A 27356-nucleotide genomic window follows, 5' to 3' on the forward strand; every position below is an offset into this window, starting at 1 on the left:
TTAACCATGTGCAGTAGACAAACCCTGCCAAGTGAAAGCAGCCGTTTTTCCAGACACCTGCTGCTGCTCCTGGTTCAGCTGTTCCTCCATGAAGCGCTTCAGCGTTTCTGAGGTGCCGGGGCGGAGCCAGGGCTCAGTTGCTACAGAGTTTGATCCATCATCACCCATGTGTTTCATGATGTCATCAGGATCAACCAGTGAACTCTCATCATCTATAGGAGACGAGAGACTCGGGTCATGGGTGACACGGGCCTTTAGTCCAACCCCTTACAGCTCTGCCTTCCCCCACAGTGACTGTGTCCTGAATTGGATTGTTTTGTTCAGAACCTACGCACATGCTTCAGAAGTAGGAGAGCAGGTCCAGGAAGTGGCCAAATTTGTGAGGAGAAAAATAATCAACTTTGACTTCATAGTCAAAATAGTCTCTACCAAACATTATGCTGAGCATAGGAACATAAACGATCCTTACATTGAAACTGTATGGAAATGACACAAAAATTTTTAGTTTAGCAAATCCTGAGAAATATTCCCAACCTATAATACTGCTATAGGGAAGTTAAAAGTCATTTTGGGAAAGCACTAATTAGGATGAAATTACTTCCATTCTTAGACATAATCATGTCTAGTCTCTAGTACATAGGTCTGAATTTGTCTCCTTAATTGGACTTGATTGTACTTATATATCTGTGCTTGACTTATTAGATATAATAATAGAAAAATCTGTCTTTTTACCCCATGATGTCAATTTCTTAAAAAAAAAAAAAAATTACATCTCCTGGTCTTGTGAAGGCCTGGCCCAGCAAAGGGTTATGTGCAATCAATTTAATGATCAGTCAGTCCACATCGTACCAAAAAGCTCCTGTTTGAAAGGATAGTGTCAAAAAAAAAAATAGTTTAGACAATTAAAAACCTTCTCAAAGAGTAAAAATATTAAAAATGCTTTATCTTCTCTCAGTATATCTCTATTAAGTATTATTTCAGCGTATTGGTTCTAAAGGAATTAGGCATTTCTTAGAACACATTAAAAGAAAGTATCTTTTAACTAAAAAGACCTTTTCCAACAATATTGTATGTTTGTAGGTATAACATAAAATACTATTAAGAAAATTGCTCTTAGTAAAAATGAGTGTTGTCCAAGAGACTACTGTTTGCTAAAGCTAATAATAAAAAAATTGTCCCACTACCCCAGGGATTAATAATATAATGTTAAGAGTGGTATAGGGCTGGCTGAGGAGCTCATCAGGAACTGTCCTGTCTCATGTGCTTTGTGACAAGCTTCAAGCGTGAGTCCCTGAAGTCCACTCACAGCTATGACTAATAAAAGGAAAATATTAACCTAAGTCTGGTTCTTCTTTGTTCATAGTATAGAAAGCCAAGTAAAAATTAAACATTTTCCTTGTAATAGTATTTTGTGTGTGTGTGTGGGGGGGGGGGTTACTGGGGATGGAACCCAGGAGCCTTCTACCTCCAGGCTACACTTCCAGACCTATATTTTATTTGAAAAAAACAGCATCTCACTAAGTTACTGAGAGCCTCACTAAATAGCTGAGGCTGGCTTTGAACCTGTGTGATCCTGCTGTTTCAGCCTCCCAAGTACTGGGTTTACAAACGTGCACCACCATGCCCAGCTCTATAAATTTGAAACTTTTATTTAACAATATAATATTGCCAGGCATGGTGGCACACGCTTATTATCCCAGCATTTGGGAGGCTGAGACAGGAGGGCTGAAGTTCGCAGACGGCCTCAGCTACTATGTAGTAAGGCCCTTTGCAACTCAGTAAGACCCTGTTTCAAAATAAAGAATAAAAAATGGGGCTGGGGGTGTAGCTCAGGGGTACAATGCTCCTGGGCTCCATCCCCAGTACTGCAAAAATATCTATTTTGTAATTACTTTTTCATAATTATTATTTATCACAATGATGCATATTTTTCCTACTGAAAACAAAGCCTGGGTATATTTCACATGCAAAAAAACTTTTAAGTATTTTGAATCCACTTTAAAATGGGTACCCTCTCTGGTAGAATCTAATGCAAAATTAATCCTGAGGTCTTGTTTTGCCTAAGAGTTACAATGTCTTAGGCTACAGAATTTAAAGGGCTTTATCATGGTAAGCCGGGTGTGGTGGCGTATGCTTGTAATCCCAGCATTTGTGAGGCTGAGACAGGAGGATCGCAGTTTGTGGACAGCCTCAGCTGCTTAGTGAGGCCCTTTGCAACTCAGTTACACCCTGTTTCAAAATAATAAAAAAATAGGGCTGGACTATTGCTCAAAGGTAGAACCTCCCTGGGTTCCATCCCCAGTAGCGCAAAAAAAAAAAAAAGGTCTCCTGGTTTCCACCATCAGTGAAGCCATCACATGAGCAAGTGTGTGAGCATTCTGACAGGTGTGTGAGCATTCATGAGCAGGTGTGTGAGCATGCTAAATGTCACCACTTACCTGTATTGACACATTTATTCTGAAGTTCATTCAATCTTCGCATTCGCTCCTCATTTCTCATCCTAAGCTGATCAATATTTATACTGGAGACAGATTTTAAAGAGAAACCATCTGACGGTATATTGGGATGACTGTTATCCTGTAGTTAGAAAACAGAGCTTCATAAACATTAATCAATAAATCAAAACATGTTCTTACTCTTGATATGTGTACATTATGATGAGCAGAATAAAACACTCCATGGTAACATGTATTCTGACTCCTATGATCATCCATATAGACTCAGATGACTCAGGGACAAAGTATAGAATCTGTGATAACAGAAATGCTGCCAGACTCACTCAGGCTTAGACAATAAGAGTACAAAAGGGTAAAACCAAAACAGCAGGGCCAAGACAGTCCAGCTAATCAAGATAATGTGGTCCTGGCATAAAGACAGTCAAACAGAGAGAAGTAAGAATCCAGAAATAAAACCATACATTTCTGGACAAGAAGCCAATAAAATGAGATAAAGGGAAAAAGATGTATTTTAAAATTGGTGCTGGAACAACTGGATATTCATATGCAAAGTAATTGAAGAGTGAACTATAAAAGAAAAGTAAATCTTCATGATCTTGGGTTAGGCAATGCTTTCTTCCCAAATGATAAGAGAGTGGTATGTTGAACCTCATCAAATTTTTAAATATGCTTAAAAAGATGCCATCAAGAAAATTTAAAAAGAGACAGCTGGTCATGTGAAGTGGTGCATGCCTATAATACTACTATATGGGAGGCTTAGACAAGGTCATAGCAGGTTCTTGGTCAGCCCCAGCAACTTGGTGACACTGTTTCAAATCAAAACGTAAAATAGGGCTGAGGGTATAGCTCAGAGATAGAATGCCTCTGGGTTCAACCCCCTATACCACAAAAAAATAAAGACTAGCAAATGTGAGAAAAAATTTTGAAGATCATACATCTAATATGAAAACACAAAAACAAAAAAACAACTTAAAATAAGCAAAAGATGTGAAAAGATATCTCCAAAAAAGATGTACAAGTGGCTAGGAAGCACAGGAGAAAATGGTTAACATCATGTAAGGAAGTATAGTCCACATTCACTAAAATCAAAAAGTCAGAAAAAAACAGGCATGCATGCATTAGTCTGGTGGTTTGGTTTCTTATTTTGGGTAGACACTCAGAAGTGGTATTGCTGAATCATATGGTAAGTTCTACCATTCTCCTGAGGATCCTCCATACTGTTTTCCAAAGTGGTTGCACTAATTTGCAATCCCACCAACAATGTCTTAGAGTGCCCACTTCTCCACATCATCGCCAGTATTTGTTGTTGTGTTCTGAATGATTGCCATTCTAGTTGGAGTTAGGAGAAATCTCAGTGTAGTTTTGGTTTGCATCTCTGATTGCTAACGATGTTGAGCATTTTTTCATGCATTTATTGGCCATTTGAATTTCTTCCTTGGTGAAGTGTCTATTGGGTTCCCTTGCCTATTTTTTGACTGGGTTATTTGTTTTCTTAGCATTGAATTTCTTATCTATGTTCAAAGCTGCACAATTCACCATTGCCAAACTATGGAACTAGCCAAGATGTCCATCAACAGATGAGTGGATTACAAAACCATGGGATATGTACACAATGGAATTTTACTCAGCCATAAAAAAGAACAAATTCACATCATCTGCAGGGAAATGGAGAGAACTGGAGAACAATATGTTAAGTGAGATTAGTCAGAAAAAGTAAAAAATCAGATCCTCTCCCTAATATGCAGAAGCTAGGGAGAAAATGGATCATAGGAGGAACTCTATACAAATAAAGAGAAGCCTTAGATGAGCAAATAAGGTGACCTAGCCGAGGATGATGGGAGGGGGGAAGAGGGAAACTCCCTAATGCACATGATGTACATTAACATATCAATCATGAGAAGGAGGGTGGAAGGACTGATGGGGTAAGAAGTGGGGAAGTGCTAAATGAGTGATGTGTTCCTCTACCATCTTGTACCCCATTAAGATGTGTGATTACAATGTACCAATAAAGGAAAAGGTCAGAAAAAGGTTATGTGCTGGCCAGAAGGGAGAGAAATTTGAACCTTCACACAATGGTATAATGTAAAGTGTTCCTAAAAGATAAATAAAATATGATAGAGTGATAGAGCTGCTCAAGTAAACAGTCCAGCAGCTCTCCAAAATGCCAAATATTGAGTGACCATATAACCTAATGATTGTACTCCTAGGTGTGTACTCAAGAGAAATGAAAATTACGAAAACCTTTACATGAGTGTTAATAGCAGCCAAAAAGTGAAAAACACCCAAATGCCCATCAGCTGTTGAACAGATAAATAAGATGTGAACTATATAGATGATCTTTCAAAAAGGACATAAAACTAGTCACAAATAATCACATATGATCTCATTTATATGAAATATCTAAAGATGCAAATCCAGAGGGCAAAAATTATCATAAACAGTAGAATCAGCTATTTGTTGGGTGTTTCCTGAGTACTTGGGGTCAGCACTAAGTGTTTCACATACATTATCTATTCTCATGCACTAACGAAGGAAATATACAGCTTAAGAAACTGCTCACAGTTGCCTACTGCATCACTGGACACGTATGTACTGAGGGCTCCAGAGCCTGTTCTTTTTTATTGGCTACTCTGTAAAGCTGTGGAGCACAGTGAAGAAAGCATGGGTTTGAGTTTCATTCTTATTTATGTGACCTCGGTTAAGTCACTTGGTTATCATGAAAATATAATAGGCTTTGTGATAAATGGTAGTCACTTTTATTTTCTCAGAAATTCATTTATTCTGTACAGGGACGACTGGGGTGATGAATTAACATTTATAGGAATGATTTCTGTGCCAGTTACTTATACCCATCCCAAGAGACAAGAAAATATTACCTCACAGAAGCCAAGGCAGTACATTTCAGAGCTACAAGGTCTTAGAGCTCATCAATGGGAGAGCCTAGATTCAGACCGTCTACTTCATTTTCAAAGCAAGTGCTCTTCTCGGACCACATGAATTTAGCATAGGTCAGAGCCCAGACCCTATACCCTTCTAACCTGGAAAAGGGTGAGGAGGCAGGGGGTTCGGGGAATGATACATACAAGGTCCAATCCTTTCAATTTGTTCCTCCTGCGCTCCCTCGCAGAGAGCAGCTGTGTTGGTGGAGGAATAGCATCATCTTCAATAGCAGGATATGTCTCGCCATATGCACCTGAATAGCCACACGAGGGAGAAGTTTAAAATATTCCATTTATACTATGCAGAACTAAACCAAGAGCCTGTCTTTTAATCATGGCATGACTATGTTATTCCTGTGTCATAAAATACATCCACTGTAAGAATATATATACCTATAAGCATATTTACCTTAAGTCCAATGATTTTTAGTGATTTAGAGTTATACGATTATCTAGACCATTTCCATCCCCCTCAACCAGCCCCACTATCTACTTAGTCTCAATAGACTTACCTTAACCAAAACTTCATACAAACAGAATTCTACAACATAATCCTTTGCCTTCCACTTAGCATATGCTGAAGGTTCATCTTTGTACCATGTATCAGAAGTTCATTCTGTTTTACTGCTGAATTGTACTTATATAAATACATCACATTTTGTTTATGAACTTACCAGCTGAAGGACTTTAGCTAGTCATTGGCCCTTATGAACAATGCTGTATGAACATTTATGTACAAATCTGTGTGGGACTTGTTTCCATTTCTTTAAAGTATATACTTAAGAATGAAAATGCTGGATATTATGATAACTGTTTGGCATTTTGAGTAACTACCAAACGGTATTTAAAAATGGTTGTGTCATTTTACATTGAAATTTATGTTCCATCCAGTCGTACTGGCGCACACTTATCCCCGCGCTTGGGAGGCTGAGACAGGAGGATCACACAGGTTCAAAGCCAGCCTCAGCTACTTAGAGAGGCTCTCAGCAACTTAGTGAGACCCTGTTTCCAAATAAAATATAAAATCGGTCTGGGAGTGTAGCCTGGAGGTAGAAAGCCCCTGGGTTCTACCCCCAGTACCACCAATTAAAAAAAAAAAAATTATGTTCCAGTTTCCCCACATCCTCACAAACACTTGGTAGTGTTTGTTTTTTCTTTTTATTATAGTCATTCTAGTATGCCAATACATATTTGACTATAAAGATAAGTAGTTTAGTAGTCCATTAGGATTTAGAAATTTTCCCCCAAGCCAACCATGGTGGTGCATGCCTGTATTCCCAGTACTTGGGAGGCTGAGATAGGAGGATCATGGGTTCGAAGCCAGCCTCAGCAACTTCAGATTCTCAGCAACCTAGAAATACCCTATTCCAAAATAAAAAATAAAAAGGGTTGGGTGTATAGCTCAGAGGTAGAATGCCTCTGGGCTCAATTCCTAGTACAAAAAAAAGAGAGAGAAAATCAAAACAAAATGAAATTTCCCAACCCTTTTGTTTGAAAAAATTGAAGCCTAGAGAAAAGTTGTAATCATATAGTAAGTACCTAGAATCACCATTTATTATTTTGCCAAATTATGTGTATTTGAGGGATGTGCTTCTTGTTGTTGTTGTTGTTGTTGTTAAGGTGCTTTGCTAAACTAGTAACACAGAGACATCATACCACTAATTCTCTAAATACTTTAGCATGTATCTTCTGAGAACAATGCCAACTTAGCCTCAAGGTACCAGCCTCCCAAGTACTAGGAATACAAGTATGTGCCATCATGCCCAGCTTGTCTAGGATATATGTATATATATTTAGGTCTGTAATTCATTTTTGTATTGATTTTGGTGAAGAATATAGAAATATTTTTATATATAACTGTCTACTTGTTCCAGCACTGTTTATTGGGGGGAGAGACCTAATGGACCTATTCTCAGATTCACTTGTTCAATGCTGAAATATAAGAAAATGACTATGTATATTAAACCATGTATACAACAACCTTACTATAACTGCTTATTAGTTACAGGAGTATACCTTTTATCTCCTTTTCTTGCCTTACTGCACTACCCAGGACTTCCAGGAACAATGTACAGGAGTGTAAGAGAGGACATCCTTGCCTTGTTCCAATCTTAAGAGAAAAGCTTCTGGTTTCTCATAGTTGGCTAGGATTTTTGTCTTATTTTGGTTTTGTAGATGTTATTTTATCAAGTTCAGGAAGCTGCCCTCTCAGTTTGCAGAATTACCATGAATGCATGTTATATTTCATCTAGGTTATCAAATTTGCAGGTACAGAGTTTTTCATAGTATTCCTTGGCCTTTTAATGTCCATGGGGTCTGTGTGATGCCTTTTCAATTCTGCTATTAGTAACTTGTATCTTCTGTTTCTTAACTTAGCTCAAGCATTATCAATTTTATTAATCTCAAAGAGCTCACTGATTTTCTCTATTGATTTCCTCTTTAAATCTTTATTAACTTTTTGCTCTATTTTTTATTATTTCCCTCTTCTACTTACTATATTTACTCAGTGCTATAAATTTCCCTGTAAGCATTATATTTGCTACATCTCATAAATTTGTTGTTGTATTTTTAATTTGGTTCAAAATATTTTGCAATTTATCTTTGCTTTGACCCTTGTGTTATTTATAAGTATGGTGTTTAAACTGCATGTATTAGGGAATTTCCCAGCTATCTTTTTGATACTGATTTCTTTTTTTTTTTTTTTCTCTCTCCCCATTGTGGTCTGAGGGAGGATATTGGATTTCACTCCTTTTAAATTTGTTAAGGTGTGTTTTATGGCCCAGAATGTGGCTCCGCATATTTCCCCAGAGTCATCCAAATTACTGAGTGTTTGATTATGTGGTTTCTTTTTATCACTCAATAGTGTTCCATGGTATGAACGTAGCATTGAATTTATATACCTATTTACCTGTTGAAGCAACACCTGGAATGGTTTAAGGTTTTGTCTGTTTATAAAGCTGTTATGAACATTTGTGTAGAAGCTTTTGTGTGTACTTCCTATGACTTTTACATTAGTAATTCTGATTCTGAAACTTTAAGTCATATTTGGTGATTATTCATTATAGTAAAATAGAACATTAGCTTTTTTATTACCTGGAACAACAGAATATATTGGCTTTTAAGTATGGAGAAACATATATATATAGTCATTTAACATATATATTATATATATAATAATTAACATGTTGATATATATATATATATATATATTTAAAAATATAGTACTAGCAAACTAAAATAAATATACTTACCAATAAAAGCACTATCAGAATCCAATAATGAATTTTTCAAGAAATCATTAGTGTCATCTCTGGGCTAAAAGAAACATTATATGTTAATAACTATTTTTACTAGTCCTGTGTGGGAATACAATAAATCTGTACTAAGAGGCAACACAAGTTTCCACATTGTTCCCACAAAAAGCAAAAGAAGATGGGGAGAGTAATAGGACTCTTAACCCCTAATACCAAATTCCAGTGCTCAGAAAATACTAGAAAACCTTACTATACACAACCACCCAAGAAAATGAAGGCAACAGAAGGCTTTGGGAAACATCATGCTAAGCAAAATGCATAGAAACTCAGAAATGCCAACTCAGAAAGTCAAAAGCCACAGTTCTCTTGTATGTGGAAGCTAGAAAGAAAAAGAAGGAGGGGAATACAAGGGAGAGCAGTAGAGAATGGTAGAGAATGAGGTTTCGGTGAAAGGAAGAAAGGGAGGGAAAGGGGAAGGTGGGGAAATGAAAGAGATCAAATCATTCTATGTGCAAGTATGAATATATCACAGTGAAGCTTACAATTATATATAATTATAATTCACCAATAACAATATTTAACAAAGACTTGATCTCTCCAGGCTTGAAATTCTGGCAAGCAAAGACATTTACTCCCTAAATCCACTCCTTATTGCCCTCTTGTGGTTGAAGTCAAATAAAAGGATCACATTACTATTGATGAAAATATGAGACAACAAATCCAATTAAATATTAAACCACTGCTGAGATTCACTCATCCTAATAAATCTGGGTGGTGCACTTACTCTTTCCTATGTGTTAAGAACTGGGAATACAAAGGTGAATTAAGAGGTTCTGCTCTGGAACAGATTATAGCCCCATGGCAGGGAGAGGCACACCCTCAAATAATGACAGCCATATGCAACAATAGCAATTGTCACAATGACATAACACAGATAATATAGGGCTTATAGTAGGGGAAATAATAGCATGATGATGAGATCCAAAATGAGAGGTGACTTAAACTTACATACAGAGAATTTCATAATAAAGAATAATATTTTATGTCAGAAGGAACCTAAAGTCCAACAGTATCTCCCCACTAGATTTCTGAGCTCTGCCCTAGCAATGGTGTATCCATAAAATTTTAAGGTAGTGAATTCCGCCCCGTACAGCATTGTAAGAAAGTTCTCTTACAATGAATTCTTTCATATTCTGAATCTACCTAGCATTTTTAATTTACCACCCATTCATGCTACTTCTACTTTCCAGCAAGAAGATAATCATAGCAGCTGAATCAAATGGTTTGAAGCAGCTGTTTGGAGCACTTCACACACACTGGCCAAACTCGCTTCTGAATAAGCCCTTCATATAACTGACTTGATCAAAGTCCACCTATCTCCAAGACAATCATCCCCAATTTCATCCCACATAACTATTGAAATAATCCAGTTCCTAGGAAGATCAGAAATCTAAGCTTTAAGCGCCGGGCATGGTGGCGCACGCTTGTAATCCCCAAGCCTGGGAGGCAGAGATAGGAGGTTCGAAGCCAGCCGCGCTGGCTTAAGAGACCCTGTTTCCAAAAATAAAATAGGTCTGGGAGTGTAGCCCGGAGATAGGAGGGCTTCCAGGAACCCCAGTACCATCAAATAAATAAATAAATAAATAAATAAATAAATAAATAAATAAATAAATAGAAACCTCAGCTTTAGTTAGCTTTACCACTCATGATAAACTTCTGGCTTATGCTGAGCATCTATTCAGCAAAAATCTGCTCTTAATAATCCAGGATTTAACCAAAACCCCAGATGTAAAATTTCAGTATCTTTTCACTGAGAAATATGACTGCCACCTGTGCAGAAACCAACCATACTGTACAGTCTAAACAGGTGTCAGGATGTCTCAGGGGTGTGGTATGGTAATGAGTAGGAATGCTGGAGTCTAGATTGGGTTCAAATCTGGGCTTTCGTGCTCACTCACTGGCTGTGTGACTATGGGCAAGGTAAAGGTCTCTTCCTATCAGTTCCTAGTTTGTAATTTAGGGATAAGCATGCTTTGTGGAATTTAGAATATAAATGGCAGCTATCTGTTGCAACATCATTTTCACCGTCATCATCAGTTCAAAATCGAGCACCATCACTAACTGCTAACTGTGGGAAAGTAAGAACCTCGCCAAACCTGACTTTCATGAGCAGACAATGGGAAGTATACTAACTATATCACAATGGACTAAAAAGATGCAATTTGTGTACTTGAAGCTGTTTTTCTAGTGAACAGCTCACATTTACCATGTCAATATTAAATTGCTGATCTTCTCAACCTTTGATTTTCCTGTTTTCTTCACCTCTGATAGCAGCTTCAGCCAAAAACCAAAAAGTCCATCTCTGAATTCTCTCTTACTTACTCCCACTTCAGTATACTAAAAATTCTATAAGGTCTGCTATTTCTGGCCCAGAAATCTGGAAGCATCCCATCACCTGCACAGGTGTGAAGGGCAAACCCTGATATGGCCCCTTGCCAGTCCCTCTGTGTCCCAGTGCTCCCACTAGCCTTGCAGAAAGCTCTCCTTCTCCCTGCACCTTAAATACACCAGCAAGAACCCCCTCCCAGGCTTTGGTCTAGAATGTTCTTCCAGCTATAACCCCAATAGTTTCCATGGTTACTTCCCTGTAGACCTTAATCAAACATTACCTCCTGAGGCTCCCATGCCTACTACATTTCACACTGGAAGTTCTCCTACCCACGTCTCCTCAGCTACCTTGCTATAAGCTTTCCCCCAGTACCATGATTTAATATACGTGTGTGTGTGTGTGTGTGTGTGTGTGTGTGTAGTACTGGGGATGGAACCAAGGGAGGGGCATTCTACCTCCAAGCTACACCCCCAATCCTAATTTTTTATTCTTTATTTGGAAACAGAGTCTCACTGAGTTGCAAAGGGCCTCACTAAGTAGTAGCTAAGGCTGTCCATGAACCGCAATCCTGTCTCAGCCTCCCAAATGCTGGGATTACAAGTATGTGTCACCACATCTGGCCTTATTTAATATACTAGAGAATTTTTATTGTCTCTCCCTCCTTCCAAAATGTAAGTCCCCAGAGGAAGGGAATTTTTTATTTTACTCTATCTCTTGTATCGAGGACATGTCGAACAGTTTCTGGTCCATAGGAAATATTCCACAAATATTTGTGTTCTTGTGGAACTGAGTTTTGAACCCAGTGCATTCTACTAGTAAGTTGTACTTCCAGCCTTTTTTATTCTTTGAGACAGAGTCTCACTAAGTTTCCCAGGATGACCTAAAACTTGGGATCCTTCTGTCCCGTCTCCTGAGTAACTGGGATTACAGGCATGTGCCACCACACCTGGCTTCACAAATATTTGTTAAATATAAACAGCTCATCCCTTCCCTTTATCCTTGTACAAATGTCATACTCTATCCCCTTACCTTGTTTATTTTCTGTACACTACTAACATTAGAGAGACCTACTACTGCTAATAAAGTAGGGCCTGTTTTTTTTTTTTTTTTTTTTTTGGTGTTACTGGGGATTGAACTTAAGGGTATTCTACCTCTGAGCTACACCCACAGCACTATTTTTTATTCTTTTATTTTTAAAACAGGGTCTTACTAAGTTGCAGAGGGCCTAAGTAGCTGAGGCTGGCCGAGAACCTGAGATCCTGTCTTAGCCTCCCACATACTGGGATTACAAGCATGCACCACCATGCCCAACTACTGCTAATATTAATGACAGAAAATGCTTAAATTATAGGCCAGGCCCTACTTTATTTATTTTGTTTTGTTTTTTGGTGGTACTAGGAGTGGAATCCAGGGGTTTTCTACCTCCGGGCTATCCTCCCAGACCTATTTTATATTTTATTTGTAAACAGGGTCTCACTAAGTTGCTGAAAGCCTCACTAAGTAGCTGAGGCTGGCTTCGAACCTGCACAATCCTCCTGTCTCAGCCTCCCAAGCGCGGAGATTACAAGCTTGCACCACCATGCCCAGCTAGGCCCTACTTTAAAGATGTACACATGTGCACACATGCATACACACATACATACACACCACATATTTTTCTCTAATCTTCATAAGATTAATGTTTTTAATAAACATTTGTACAGAATTAGTGCCAAACCTATCTGTAAGTGCCTTGCAAATATTAATATTTGTAGCTACCCTCGGTGGTAAGAAGTATGATCTTCACTTTACAGACTAGGACACTGAAATCTAGATAAATAATTTGCCTCAAATCATACTATTAGCCATTATAAGTCTTAGACATTAAAGTATATTTTTTTCTACATAGTAATTATACTAACACTTCTCTAGCTACCCACTGCACTGAAGCGAAGCAAAATTGAAATTATTAACTCTAAATTCATAAAGAATTCAAACTTAGAAATACTCATTTATCATGTTCCTAAAAGTTTTTACCCCCAAACACAGAACTTCAAACACTAGATAGCTGGCTGCTTACCATTCTGTGCTGTGGCACTCGAGTACTTGGGATGGCGTCTAAGTCAACTGTAGTCAGTGGAACACAAAAACAAGATTAAAAGATTAGAAAACATTTGATAAATAAATTTCAGAATATATTTTATGACTATCTCCCTACTGAAAATTACTTTTAACCTACCACAGGTCAGACTGTTTTAAAGATACTATTTGCTTATAAATAAATATGACCCTATGTTGGATAAAACTGTCCCATTCACATGACTACAAGGAGTAAAATCATCATGAACTTAACACTGATGTCTAAGGAACAAAACTTATTAATGCAGGATTCTTACCCTCTTTTGTCATATTTCTATAGTCTTTGTAGAGAGCTATGGAGAGGAGTTGAACACGAAATTCAATTAAGTTAAATTCTAGGTACCTAAATCTGGGGCAAAGACTGGATTTCTACTATCTCATCAGCCTTCCTATGTGTTCCTCCACATTTTATCCTTTTAAATACTGCTTTTAGGAATACAGAGGCTGCCAATGATAGCCTATATCCCTTCTCAAAATATTTTAGAGTCATCTTTGTGCCTGTTTACAATTAAACCATATTCTTGTGGATTATATCATCATTGTGTTTGCTGGAAATTCTGGAGTAGTTGCTGTGGGGCAGATACCCTCAGTACCAAAGTGCATCTATATCCACCTGGGGACTACTTTTGGCCTAATTAGTCTACGTTGCCAAGTTACCACAGACCTTCATTTGAGACTTCTAAAGAAGATACCACCACATTAATGTGGAAGCTGAAGACTGAAGAGCCTCCTTTCTACAGGTAATTACTGACTATACAGCACAGTGATTGGGTCATTCTGTATCACAGTATGTAGGAGACTGTGTTTTTATGATTCATTTTCTTTGACCACCCTCAATAGCCTGAAGGCTGGCAAAGCAGATGGGACATAAGTGTGGGGCCCTTGCAGTATACTGGGTAACAGCAGGACCCCTGAGACACTTTCCTTCAGTGCCCACCCAGGCCCACACTATACCAGTTACACGCTCCCACAGGACCCTAGATTTCTCCTTTGCAATATCATCTTATTCATACTTATTTAACATCTAACTAATGAAATAGGCTACTGCTCCTTAAGAAGATCCTCTCCAGGAGAATAGCAACCTGTTTCATTCATCATCTTACCTCCAGGAAATAGGTCAATACCTGTGCTCCTTGTAGGCATGCTATGAATACCCATTGATTGGATAATTGCATGAAAGAAAACAGCCCAATCCAAGGGTTTATAGATTTTATCCCAAATCAAAACACAACTCCCACACATAGCAGAGTAATGCCCCATACGATATAAATGAGTTTGCTCAGCATGCCGGCCTTCCTCTGGTTCCTAGTTTCAATCTTCCGACTCAAGTGAATGGCTGGGTCCCTCTCATGCAGGAATATACAACCCCACTAAGCCAATCAGAGTGCTCTTGGACTATACACAAAAAAACCCACATAAGCATGGGGCTGAGGTAGGTGGGTTGCCTGTGCTTAAAAATCTGTTCGAAAGACAGAAAGAAAACTGACAAAACCAACCCAAAGTGAGAAAGGGTGAGGGCGCTGGTAAACAGGGAAATACACCAAGCAACATGTGCATGTATGTTTGTATCACTCTGAACCTCATTATGATGTATAATTACATTGCATTAATGTATTTTAAAAAGTATTTAAAAAAAAAAAACCAATCCATTGGTACTATCAATGGTTATTCCTTACCTTCAGCACCTTCCTGCATTTTTATTCTATTTAGCCGCCTCTGCTGCTCTCTCAGCAGGGCTTGCTGCTGAATCTCTAAGGTGTGATAATCTCTTGGAGGATCCGGGAACATAAATTTCAGATCAACTCGTGTTTCTGAATCTGGTGCAAGAAAATACATTATATAACTAAGTTAAGTCTTGTTTTCAAATGAGACTTTAGAAAAAAAAAAAACCTGCAAACAGCTTTCTTTATAATTAACATGTAAGCAACCAAGATATCCTTCAGGAGGTGAAAATTGGGAAATATTATTAAATAATGGAATACTAATCAGTACTAAAAAGAAATGAGTTATCAAGGCATAAAAAGATATGGAGGAAACTTGAATGCATACTATAATGAATGAAAAAAGCCAACCTAAAAGGTTAACCTTCGGCATGATTCCAACTATATGACATTCTAGAAAAGATAAAACTTTGGAGACAGTAAAGGATCAATGATAGCCATGGAGCAACAAGTTGAGAGGGTACGAATAGGTAGAGTACTGAGGATTTTGTAGGGCTCTGAAGCTATTCTGTATAATAGTACCATGGTGGATATATGTCATTATACTTTTGTCCATACTAACCCAACACATCAAGAATGAATCCTAGTATAAACTATGAACTCTGATAATGATGTGTCAATATAAGTAATAAATGTAATAAATAGTGAGACATCAACAAAGTCAAAGGACATAAAAATAGCCATAAAATTAAGAAACACAAAATTCATATTCTTTAGTAATGCCTTTTCACAAACTTACAAGCATTATAAAGAAGCCTGAAAACAAGCAGCGCTTGTGTTCATACACTACTCTCCATTACCCATTCCCCAAGAACCACTCAGATGCCAGCAGGGCAGCTGCTATCCAAGGGCTGAGGCACATGCCTAGGACTCAAGAAACCATGAGACAAACACTAGAATCACTACTTATCCCTAAAGTACACTGAAAAAGAAAATGTTGTTGGCCAATAAATATTTCAGCCTTTTCAAACATCATGAAAAAAATTAGCAGACTGGCTAGAACTTAGGAGGGATGTCATTACAGGAAGAAATAATAGGCTAAGTCACCTTTGCCAAAATTATGTGAACTATCAACTGATCAGAATCAAATGTTAAATATTAATTTTTACATCTTGAGAATAAATATTTAGTTCACACACATAAAGTACCTTGAAAATATTATTCTCTTTGGCCCACTAATTACACAGTTGGGATGTAATTTAAAGTAATAATCCCAGTCTGTAACTCAGAAGATCCAGAAAGTTCCACTAGAAGACTTATAGAGCTAATAAGTAAATTAAGCAAAGCACCAAGATACAAAATTGACACGCACAAATCAACAGCTTTTCTATACAACAATAATGAATCCACTAAGAAAAAAAATCAGGACAATTCCATTTACAATAGACTCAAAAAGATAAATAAAATATCTAGTAATCTAACCATAGAAGTGAAAGACTTCTGCAATGAAAATTATAGAACACTGAAAAAAGAAATTGGAGACTCCTCTAGAAGATGGAAGACCTCCATGGTTCATGTATAGGCAGAAGTAATATTGCTAAAATGGCCATATTACCAAAATTTATCTACAAATTCAATATAATCCCCATCAAAATAGCAATGACATTCTTAACAGAACTGGGAAAACAATTCTATATGAATTGAATTATTAATAGTTAAAGCAATTCTAAGAAAGGGCAGGAAAAAAAAAACAATCCTGGAGGCATCATAAGCTACAGTAACAAAAACAACATAATGCTGGTACATAAAAATGGACACATAGACCAATGGAATAGAAGGCACAGAGACAAACCCAAAGATGCCAGTCTTTTCAACAAATGGTGCTAGGAAAACTGGATAACTATTTGTAGATGACTAAAACTAGATTCCTATCCCTCATCCTGCACAAAAGTTAACTGAAAATGGATCTAAGGATCTAGGAATTAGACAAGAAATTTTGCAAGTGTTAGAAGAAAACATGAGATTAACACTCCAACATATAGGCAAGCAGTGACTTCCTTAACAGGACACCTAAACTCAAGATATAATACAAAGAATTAATAAATGGGATGATATCAAATTAAATAGCTGCACAGTAAAGGAAACAAGAACATGAAGAAACCCTACAGAATGGGAGAAATATTTGCCAGCTACTCCTCTAGCAGGGAATTAGTATCCAGAATACATAAAAATCTCAAAAGCTTACCACTAAAAATATGAATGAATAAATAACCCAACCAATAAATGAACAAACTAACTAGATACTTCTCAAAAGAAGAACTACAAATGGCTAACAAATACATAAAAAATGCTCAACATCTTTAGCAATGGGAAATACAAATCAACACTACACTGAAATTTCATCTTGCTCCAGTTAGAATGGCCATCATTAAGAAAACAAATAATAAAAAACACTGGTGAGGATATAAGAAAAAAGACCACGTACACATTGTTAGTAGGATTGTAAATTAGTACAACCACTGTATAAGTCAGTAGGATGGTTCCTCAAAAGACTAGAAATGAAATCACCAGTCAGGTATGATGGCATTTGCTTATAATCTCAGAACTTGGGAAGCTGAGACAGGAAGATCAAAGATCTGAGTACAGCCTCAGCAAGTAGTATGACTCTCATCAACCTAGTGAGACCCTGTTTCAAAATGAAAATAAAATAGGGCTGGGGTATATCTCAGAGGTAGAATGCCCCTGGGTTTCATCCTCAGTAACCTCTCCTTCCCCCCACAAAAGATAAAAAGGGAAGGGAAGAAAGAAATGGAACCACTATATGACCCAGATATACCAGTCCTGGGTATTTATCCAAAAGATTTAAAGTCAACATGCAATCGCAATTTACATATACCCATATTCATAGCAGCACAACCCATGATAGTCAAACTGTGGAACCAGCCTAAGTATCTGTCAAAAGATGAATATATATAGCCAGGAGTGGTGGCGCACGCTTGTAATCCCCACGCTTGGGAGGCAGAGACAGGAGGATCACACTGGTTTGAAGCCAGCCGCACTGGCTTAGGAGACCCTGTTTCCAAAAATAAAAAAATAGGTCTGGGAGTGTAGCCCGGAGGTAGAAGGGCTTCCAGGAACCCCAGTACCACCAAAAAAAAAAAAAAAAGAGGAATATATAAAAAGATGTGATAATATACAAACAGAGTTTTACTCAGCCATAAAGAACAAAATTATATCATTTGTAAGAAAATGGATAGATTTTGAAAGGAGTTAAGCAAAATAAGCCAGTCTTGTTATTTTTTTTTTCTCCTATGTGGAAGCTAAGAGACAAAAGGGGCAAAAGGTAGAAGGGATCTCATGAAAACAGAAGACAGACTAGTAGAGTAGAGGAAGGGGAACAGAGATGGGGAGGGAAGGGAAAGGTACTGGAGAATGAAACTGAACAAATTATGCTGGATGCATGTCACAATGAATTTACTATGTTGTAAAACTATACCAGTAAAAAGTTTTTAAGTAATGACCCTAAATATGTAAAAAGCTTTATGATCAGAAATATCAAAAGAATATAATAGTAAAAATGGAAAACACTTTCAATATCTAAGAATTAAAAAATGGTTAAGAAGAACAAAATATTAAATGAAGCTCTGGAAACAAACTTGGATGAGACCCTGGTTTCACTACTTCAAGACTGTTTCTTCTCCGTACAATTAATAATAATACCAACAACGAAGGCATAAGCCAAATGTACACTGGAAAATGGATGGCTTGATTCTATAGTTAAACCTTTTTGTTCTCAAGTCCTCTTTTCACTCTTAAAAATTAAAGTGTTTTTAGGTACCTTCTCTATAAATGTATGTGTATGTACATATATACATGTTTGCCATACTTGAAATTGAGTTTTATAACATGAGAATATACAAGCACATACTCTATTAACTTCAGGGAGATAGTCACAATTTATTTGTAAGCCTCTGGAAAAACTGTATATACATGAGAATAAGAATACAAAATATAATGTCTTGGTTTATAATAAAATCAGTTTTGACATATAACAGGTCCCCCAACTAAACTCTTAAGACTGGAGTTAATATGCCTAATCATAAGTAATCATTAATCTGGGCATGGTGGTGTACACCTGTAATCCCCATACTTAGGAGGCTGAGACAGGAGATCATAGATTCACAGCCAGCCTCAGCTACTTAGGCCCTCTGCAACTTAGCAAGCCCTCTGTTTGAAAATAAAAAATAGCCAGGCGTGGTAGCACACGCTTGTAATCCCCGTGCTTGGGAGGCAGAGACAGGAGGATCGCACAGGTTCGAAGCCAGCCGCGCGCGCTGGCTTAGGAGACCCTGTTTCCAAATTTAAAAAAATGTAAAAATAGGTCTGGGAGTGTAGCCCGGAGGGTAGAAGGGCTTCCAGGAACCCCAGTACCACCAAAAAAAAATAAATAAAATAAAATAAAAAAATAAAAGAGGGCTGAGAATATAGCTTGGAGGTAGGAAGTCCCTGGGCTCAATCCCCAGTCTCACACACACACACACACACACACACACACACACACACACACTCACTCACTAAATGACCGTGTAAAAATAGCTTTAGCATATGTGATTGATGATAAATGTAAATCTAAGTGAAAAATGAAAGAAATCAAATAAGGTATCTTTTTTATGTTTTTAACTATGCTCAGAAACACTAGAAAACATCCAAAATGTTAATGGTGTTTGAATATAGATTATTTGACCATGGTGATTTCTCACTCTTTATCTTTCTGTATTTAAAAAACGTGCTATAGTAAATACATAGTGCTTAAAAAAAAAAAAAAGCTTAAATGCTAGCTTAATCTGAAATTCCTGGATGACCACATATCCAAAAATTTGCCTTATGTGAAATGCTTAAGCATCAATTATATAGCTAAGCATGGTGGCACATACCCGGCTGAGAAAGGAGGATGGCAGGTTTATGGCCAGCCTCTGTAACTTAGCAAGGCCCTGTCTCCAAGTAAAAAATAAATAGGGCTGGAGGTACAGATCAGAAGCCAAATGCCCCTGTGTTTAATCACCAGTACAATAACAAATAAAAAGAAAAGAAAAAACACATGTCATGCATTTCAGTTCCTTATACATTTTTCATCTCCCAGAACTCCTATAGCTTGACAATCCTGCTTCCCTAAGATTTCTCTCTCATTCCCTCTAAGAGGCTACAACAAATCTATAAACTCTCCTCATTCAAACCTCATACACATTTCCTCCTGTCTACTCAGGGCTGAGAGCCTAAGCCTCTCCCTCCTGCAGTAGCTCTTCACACTACACCCCACTAAGTTCCTGAAGTGCTTCTGCTCCCCTTCCAGCCTTTGCTTCCCAGCACAGCCTCAGGCCTACTGTCTCCTACTCAGTCCTCACACCAAAGTGAACTGGCTTTTGATCCCATCATTCTCCTAAAAAGATTACAATCTCACTTAGCATAATGTCCTCAAGATCCATTCCCTGTAAATGTTGCAATTTTTTTTTAATGGCTGAGTAAAATTCACAAAAATTAAGGAATCGGATGCTTTCCCTAATATGTGAAAACTAAGGTGAAAGGGGTCATAGGAGGAACTCCAGGTGAAAAGGAGATCCTATAGAGGAGCAAATAAGGCAACCTAACTGTGGGGATGGGAGAGGGGAGAGGGAAACTTTTAAAGCGCACAATGTACTAATTCATATCATAGTCAACCACTAAGCCAAGCATGAGAGGGAGGGATGGGGAGGGAGTGGGGTGGGGACTGGGTGGAGGCTGGCTGGGTGATGTGTGCATTTAAGTCTACACAATTTTTTTTCATCATGATGTGTAAATAGAATGCACCAATAAAATTTTAAAAAAAGAAAAAGATTGCAATCGCTGAGCTGGGTGTGGTGGCACATGCTTGTAATCCCAGCATTTGGGAGGCTGAGACAGGAGGATTGTGGTTCTTGGACAGCCTCAGCTACTACTTAGTGAGGCCCTCTGCAACTCAGTGAGACCCTGTTTACAAATAAAGAATAAAACATAGGGCTGGGGATATAGCTCAGAGGTGGAATGCCCAGGGTTTCATCCCCAGTACTATCAAAAAAAGTTTGCAGTCACCACCAATTTCACATTTGACGCTGATCTCACAAGACCCTCCTCTGTGATGACCCATCCACTCACTCTCTTCTCTTGGGATCCCACATTGTCCTGTTTTCCTCCAATTGCTCAGTCTTTCTCATTAGCTCAACTTCCATTACCCATTCTCCATTAATCACCAAAGTTCCATTCATCACACTAGTCTACTTGATCCCATTCACAATGACACTTTAGCAGCTATGTACCCTCCAAAAGAAAAGTTTTAGCAAAACTAAAGCTTTATCTACCAGACTGGCAAACTGAAGGTCTAGAATACACATAAATTTTATTCATCAAACTTAAAACATATATTAAGAAATTTTACTTTAAAAAGAGTATACATATCTTTAAACAAATATGATAGGATATTTATTGCATCTTGAAAGTAAAAGAATGGACTTACCTCTATCTTTCAGCTCATTAAAATCATGAATATTCTGAAACGTGGTAGCATCTAAGCCCTTAGGTGATTGTCTCCTGACAGGAGCTTGCACTCGATGCCTGGCCATGTCAAATATATCCATGGGATTCCTTTCTCTTTTCCTATAGATAAATGAAAAATCATGATAAATATGTTTAATGGAAAGAAAATCCAAGTTCACGCTTAATTCACTGTAAAAAGATTTTTTTTTGTGGTACTGGAGATGGAACTCAGGCATTCAAACTCCAAACTACACCCCCAGCCCTATTCTTTATTCTTTTTTATTTTTGGAAACAGGGTCTCACTAAGTTGCAAAGCGCCTCACTAAGTAGCTGAGGCTGTCTGCAAACCATGATCCTGTCTCAGCCTCCCAAATGCTGGGATTACAAATGTGTGCCACCATGCTCAGCTATAAAAGAAATTTGACATCTTTCACTACAGTATATTATTTAAAAGTATTTTAACAGTTCTTATATTTAAATCTCTTACATTTTAAAAATACAGTATTTTTATATGTATGATCATAATCTTTCAAAATGCTCAGATACAAGGTAACTTATTAGAATGATTCAACTTTACCATAAAATGTTCATGTAGTTTAAAGATCACAGTATTTGAGGTCAGAAAAACAGATTCAAAGCAGCTCTGCTACTTACTAGCAGTTTGGTTCCATTGTCTGTAAAATGCAGGCAGTGTCTATCTGGTCATGTTATAACCAAGAGAATTAAGACAAATCATGAAAAGTACCTAGCATGGTACCTGATGTGAAATGGGTAATCAGGAAATATTACATTGTTGCTCAATATAAAGAGAAGTGTACAAAGTCCCCAACAGTGATTTAACAAAAAACATTTTTAGGAAACTTAATATCTAATTAGTTGACAATTTATTCCTGTGGTGCCTAGGAAATTAACATAAGAAGCAGGCTGTATAAGAAAGGAATTTTCTGCTCGAGTTTTGGGGGAGTAATAATAAGAAAGGACAGGGATGGAGGATGATAATTGTAGTCCTGAATATAAAAACCAAAGTATCTACTACTGCTTTACTAAGAACTAGGTAAGTCCAACCATTGAAAACGTAGCTCTAGCCGGGCGTGGTGGTGCACACTTGTAATCCCCGCACTTGGGAAGCTGAGACAAGGAGGATCGCACGGGTTCGAAGCCAGCCTCAGCTACTTAGTGAGGCTCTCAGCAACTTAGTGAGACCCTGTTTCCAAATAAAATATAAAAAAGGCCTGGTGCCTGGAGGTAGAAAGCCTCTGGGTTCCACCCCCAGTACCACAGTACCACCAAAAAAAAGGAAGAAAGAAAGAAAGAAAGAAAGAAAGAAAGAAAGAAAGAAAGAAAGAAAGAAAGAAAGAAAGAAAATAAATGTAGCTCAAAGTTATCATATAAAGTTTGCTCAGGTATCTTCTGCAACTGCTTTATCATTAAACCTTCTTTAAGCTCACAGATAGGAATAGCTGGAGTCTTCACAGGCGGTGCCCCTACTCTTATAGTTTCCTTTCTAGAAGAGAGCATTTACTAGGGCTATAAAATGACCATGTCAAAGCTGATACAGACCACTAACACTAACCTAGGGTGAAAGGAACTCTAAAGTAATCCATCAAAACAGGTTCAAAAAAGCTTCTAGGAGACTTTTAAATTGAACACTTGTCTAGTTTCCATAATGCTAATACTTAAAGAGGAGTTAGTCCACCATCTTGTTTCCCATTAAGATGTGTGAATACAATACGTCAATAAAGAAATTTTAAAAAATAAATACAGCCAGTGCTAAAATTAAAAATTAAAAAATAAATAGTAGGTTATTAGCTCTTATATGCATATGAGAGTCATTATATTTTTGTGTCTAACATATAAACAGGAGCCCATCGTTGTGGCTCACGCTTATAATCCCAGTGCTTGAGAGGCAAAGACAGGAGGATCACACAGGTTCAAAGTCAGCCTCAGCTACTTAGTGAGGCTCTCAGCAACTTAGTGAGACCCTGTTCCCAAATAAAATATAAAATTGGTCAGGGAGTATAGCCCAGAGGTAGAAAAGCCCCTGGGTTTCACCCCCAGTAACACAAAAAATAAAAAAAAAAAATAAAAATAACATAACAGGAGCCTGATGAACTAATTAATCAGATTCTTTTTGTAAAGATATTTATGTAACTAGAATAAAGAACCAACTTTGAGATATCCCTAATTATGATACAATTAAAAATTATGCCAAAGTCAATATATTTAACCAATTCTATTTAAATAATAATTCAAATAGCCGGGCATGGTGGTACATGCTTGTAATCTCAGTACATGGGAGGCTGAGACAGGAGAATCACAGGTTCACCACCAGCCTCAGCTACTTAGTGAAGCACTCCACAACTTAGTGAGACTCTGTTTCAAAATAAAAAATAAAAGATAGAGCTGGGGATGTAGCTTGGAAATAGAATGTCCCTGGGGTTCCATCCCTGGTTCCACACACAAAAAAAGAAAAATAATTTTAGTATGTTCAGTTAGAACTGAAAGTTCATAGTTCACAGTTCATAGTTCAAATAAATATTAATTTATTATTCACCATAATCTTACAGAGTAGAAATTATCATGTGCAATATCCACACAAGAAAATATAAGCTGCTTCATTTCTCTTTCTTGAATCATACTGACTTGCAAGAAGAAAATACAGAATTCAGTTTATTAATGAAAATGAGTAAAATGTCACCAGTCCAGTATACTGAATTAAGTATGTATTTTTTTACAAGAATCTCTTTGAGATTGGATGTTGCAAGCTTGTAATCCCAGTAGTTGGGAGGCTAAGAAAAAGAGGATTACAGGTTCAAGAGCAGTCTCAGTAATACAGAAAGATCCTGTTTCAAAAAAAATAAATAAATAAAATAGTGCAGCTCATAGGCAGAATGCCCCTGGGTTCAATCTCTAGTACTGATGGGCTGTGTCCATACAGCGCCTAAGGAGAAGCAGCCTCCCTCGGCCTGAGCGGCCTGCAGCCTAAGGCAAAACTTTAAGTAAAGTGATTCAGCAGAAAATGGGCTAAAGATGGTGCCTAGAGGAAGCTAGGAAGGCGTGGTTTCCCCATTCATTATGGGTGGGGAGACTGAGCGGTTTTTCCCTTTTTACCCTTAAAGGAGCTTTCCGCACACATGAATGGCTCATGTACTGGCCTGGGATTGGCCGTGAACTACGTGCTAGTGATCTTTATCCCGGATAGGCTAGGCTATTTCTCATGGGAATTCCCCTCGTGGTTTGGTGCCATATATATGATTGCTTGGAGAGAAATAAATGAGATCTTGCTTGACTTGACTCCCGGCTCGTGGTTTTTGTTTGAGTCGTTGGTACTCATCATCTCGCCAAGCCCCGCCAGCCGTCGGGCTGGATCCCGACATAGTACCACAAAAAAATTAATTAAATAACTAAAGGAGAGAGATTTTTCTTACAAGAAAATTCTAAGTAATATAGAGCTGGGCGTAGTGACATACACCTTTAATCTGAGTAGTTGAGAGGCTGAAACAGGAAGATTGCATGTTCAAGGATAGCCTCAGCAAGTAGTGAGACTCTCATTAATCTAATGAGATTCTGTTATAAAATAAAAATAAAAATAGGGCTGGGGTGTAGTTTGCAGGTAGAATGCTTCTGGGTTCAATTCCCAGTAATACATACATACATACATACATACACATACATGTGGTGGTAGCTCCCCTCCAGGAGATGCAGTTAATTAATTCCAGCCTCTCCTAACTTCCCAGTGGAGAAATATAGCAAACACCATTTCAACAGATGATGATGGTTAATACTGCCAGATATGGCATGTGATAATGTACACTCCTGATAAGACATTACAGGAAAAAAATCCTTTCCAAAAGGATTTCCAAATATCCTTTATCGATTCTAACCATCAGAAACACCATATAAATTCAGACTGGGGGCATTCTACAGGTTACCTAGACAATACGTCTATAGACTTTCACAATCACAAAACTTGAGACTGAGAAATTGTCCCAGGCCAGAGGAGACTAGATGACATGACAACTAAAGTCAATGTGAAGCCTTGTACTGGACCCTAGAAGAGAAGCAAGACATTAATGGGAAAACTAGCAAATTCCATCAAATTTGGAATTTGTTAACACTTAATGTTTCAGTGTCAGCTTCTTAGTTGTAACAAATATGCCCTGGTAATGTAAAATGTCAACAATAGAAAAAACTGGGTGATGTATACACAGAAAGTCTTTAACTATACTTGCAACTTTTCTATAATCTAAAATTATTGAGCCGAGCGTGGTGGCGCACGCTTATAATCCCCGCACTTGGGAGGCTGAGACGAGAGGGTCGCACAGGTTCGAAGCCAGCCTCAGCTACTTAGTGAGGCTCTCAGCAACTTAGTGAGATCCTGTTTCTAAATAAAATATAAAATAGGTCTGGGAGTATAGCCCCTGAGTCCCACCCCTTGTACCACCAAAATAAATAAATACATAAAATTATTCCAAAATACAAAGTTTATTTGGAAAGAAAGAATAAGAATTGTTTCACAACGTACAAAAAGATTCTAACCTCCCATTTGAAGAACACTGCTTAAGAAAATTTGTGAATCTTCCTAGTAAAAATGATCATAGACATTTGGTAGTATGTGATTTTGCTAGAAAATAAGTATTCCAGATATTATCGCATTATTGAAGGAAAATGTTAAAATTTTTCTAAAATGCAAATGTTTATGATAATTATAATCCTGAAATTTTCTGTTCTCATATCTTTATTCATTTTGAGGACTAAATTTCCACATCTAATTTTGTAGAAGGCTTTAAGAAAGGGAAAGTAAGGAGACTGTAAGTTGAATTAATCATGTTCCAAAGCTATAGAATTACTGAATAGGTGATATAAGATATAAAAGAACTCAGGAAAAAAACAATGTCATTTTAAACTTACCTTACATTGATTTCATCATCACTGTCCATGTGTAGCAATCGCCCTTGTAAACGCCTCTCTTCACTGCGAAGCTGTTTTCTCATTTCTGATAATTCCATAATTACATTTTTTTTCTCCTCTGCAAAGGAGAAAAATTCCCATTGAAAAGTAAAAAACAAGACAAGTGTAAGAACAAAAGATTAAACACTGAAACACAACTGACTTATAATGCTAAAATACTGACATTTTTGTGATACTGCAATGTTTTATATATACACAGATATTTATCAATGTCATTAGGATTTCTGAAAATATAGCACATTTCTGACAATACAGGAATTTCAAGATGAGAGACTGTTGCGTGGAAGGGAGAGTACACCTACAGAAGGGCAGCACCAGGGACTTCATTTGTGCTGACGGAGCAGTTTCCTAACTGTTTACACAAATTACACATAACAAAAATCCTAGTCACACACATGAGTAAAAACTATTAAAGTCTGACGAAGGTCTATCCTCAGAGCATATCAAGGTCAACTTCATGGCTGCAATTACATTGTATTACATAAGATGTTACCATTAGGGAACCTTAAGGGAAGGCTAAACATACCTTCTGTTATTTTTGCTACTTTCAGCAAGGCCGTAAATTATTTCAAAATAAAAGTAAGGAAAAGAAAGAAAGAATCTAGATTACATTTTAGCAGTTAACTCTACCTTCTGCACGGAGCTGATTTTTCCTGGCCGGTACTGGAGGAGACTGTGCCCTGGACATAGAACTTTCCTGTTTAACAATAATGACAAAATTATGCTCAATATGTCTTCTATACTCAGAAGCCTAAAAAAAGCAATTCTGTCTATATGTAAAGAAACACTAAAGTCACAAAATGATTCCCAAATGACACACTCGGCAACCATTTTAAGTCCTTTTACTTGGAAAACACCACCTGATTGTGTGTGTATGTGTGTGTTTCCATCTCTATTCCTTTCTCTAACTTTTATACACTGTTAATTCCCTACTGTTTTATCCTGAGACTTACCTTCTCCCTCTACATACTTATTCCAGACAATGATACTAATTTGATAAGCAACAATATGTTAATGGATTC

The 27356-nt window shown here is 37.5% G+C and overlaps 1 protein-coding gene across 7 annotated transcripts in view; it reads right to left on the bottom strand.

Annotated features, from left to right (window-relative positions):
• Nucleotides 1-27356, bottom strand: part of CSPP1 (centrosome and spindle pole associated protein 1) — a gene marked incomplete at both ends in the record, with an annotated part of 131405 nt that continues 104049 nt past the window's right edge. For all 7 annotated transcript variants that reach the window (XM_080693860.1, XM_080693861.1, XM_080693858.1 and 4 more), the window contains 9 exons: nucleotides 1-212; nucleotides 2439-2577; nucleotides 5540-5649; nucleotides 8647-8710; nucleotides 13098-13144; nucleotides 14833-14973; nucleotides 21344-21483; nucleotides 26275-26392; nucleotides 26965-27031. In XM_080693860.1, the coding sequence (XP_080549986.1) occupies nucleotides 1-212; nucleotides 2439-2577; nucleotides 5540-5649; nucleotides 8647-8710; nucleotides 13098-13144; nucleotides 14833-14973; nucleotides 21344-21483; nucleotides 26275-26392; nucleotides 26965-27031 (1038 nt within the window). The remainder of the gene's footprint in view (nucleotides 213-2438; nucleotides 2578-5539; nucleotides 5650-8646; nucleotides 8711-13097; nucleotides 13145-14832; nucleotides 14974-21343; nucleotides 21484-26274; nucleotides 26393-26964; nucleotides 27032-27356) is intronic.

The sequence above is a fragment of the Muscardinus avellanarius genome (assembly GCF_963383645.1).
Source record: "Muscardinus avellanarius genome assembly, chromosome: 4".
NCBI classification, from domain to species: domain Eukaryota; kingdom Metazoa; phylum Chordata; class Mammalia; order Rodentia; family Gliridae; genus Muscardinus; species Muscardinus avellanarius.